This window comes from Opisthorchis viverrini, assembly GCF_000715545.1.
Source record: "Opisthorchis viverrini unplaced genomic scaffold scaffold23381, whole genome shotgun sequence".
Classification (NCBI taxonomy): domain Eukaryota; kingdom Metazoa; phylum Platyhelminthes; class Trematoda; order Opisthorchiida; family Opisthorchiidae; genus Opisthorchis; species Opisthorchis viverrini.
In genome coordinates, this window is record NW_008766465.1 from 1 (window position 1) to 471 (window position 471).

Here is a 471-nt window from a genome sequence, read left to right on the forward strand (position 1 = left end):
GATTCGAGTGGGTTGCGGAAGGTTAACTGTTAGCGTACAACTTAGTTCAATTTCTGACCGGTACATCGGAGGATCGGTTCGCACATGCAAACTACGACCGCCACACGCATGCATTCCACGGCACAGAGATGCATATTGTAGAAACTCGAGGAATTCACCCAAACGTTGTGTTCTTCAATACAAAATTGCCTGAACTTAGGAACACTTGATCTCTAACAAAATCCTTTGAGTTTAACGTTGACAACTTACCCACGAAGCTGAACGAAAAAGCTGGATCGACCTTGGTGCTGTCCCGTAGAGTGGTCATCAAAAATTCGTCAATGCTCATCTCTCCCTGTTTTCCCTCCAGTGACTCTCCGTTGAACGCCAGTACCCATTCCCCATTCACTCGGTTCGCATAGAGCGGATACATGTTCCAAACATCGTCCAATAGGCCCATGTTCACCAACGTTTTCTTAAGCTTTAAGAAAA

At 45.6% G+C, this 471-nt stretch overlaps 1 protein-coding gene across 1 annotated transcript; it reads right to left on the bottom strand.

Annotated features, from left to right (window-relative positions):
• Positions 1-250: 250 nt before the first annotated feature.
• T265_16291 (hypothetical protein) lies at positions 251-439 on the bottom strand (the record flags this gene model as incomplete). Its single annotated transcript, XM_009179890.1, has 1 exon — positions 251-439. A coding segment is annotated over one exon (189 nt), but the record flags the coding sequence as incomplete, so codon positions are not given.
• Between the last annotated feature and the right edge of the window lie 32 nt (positions 440-471).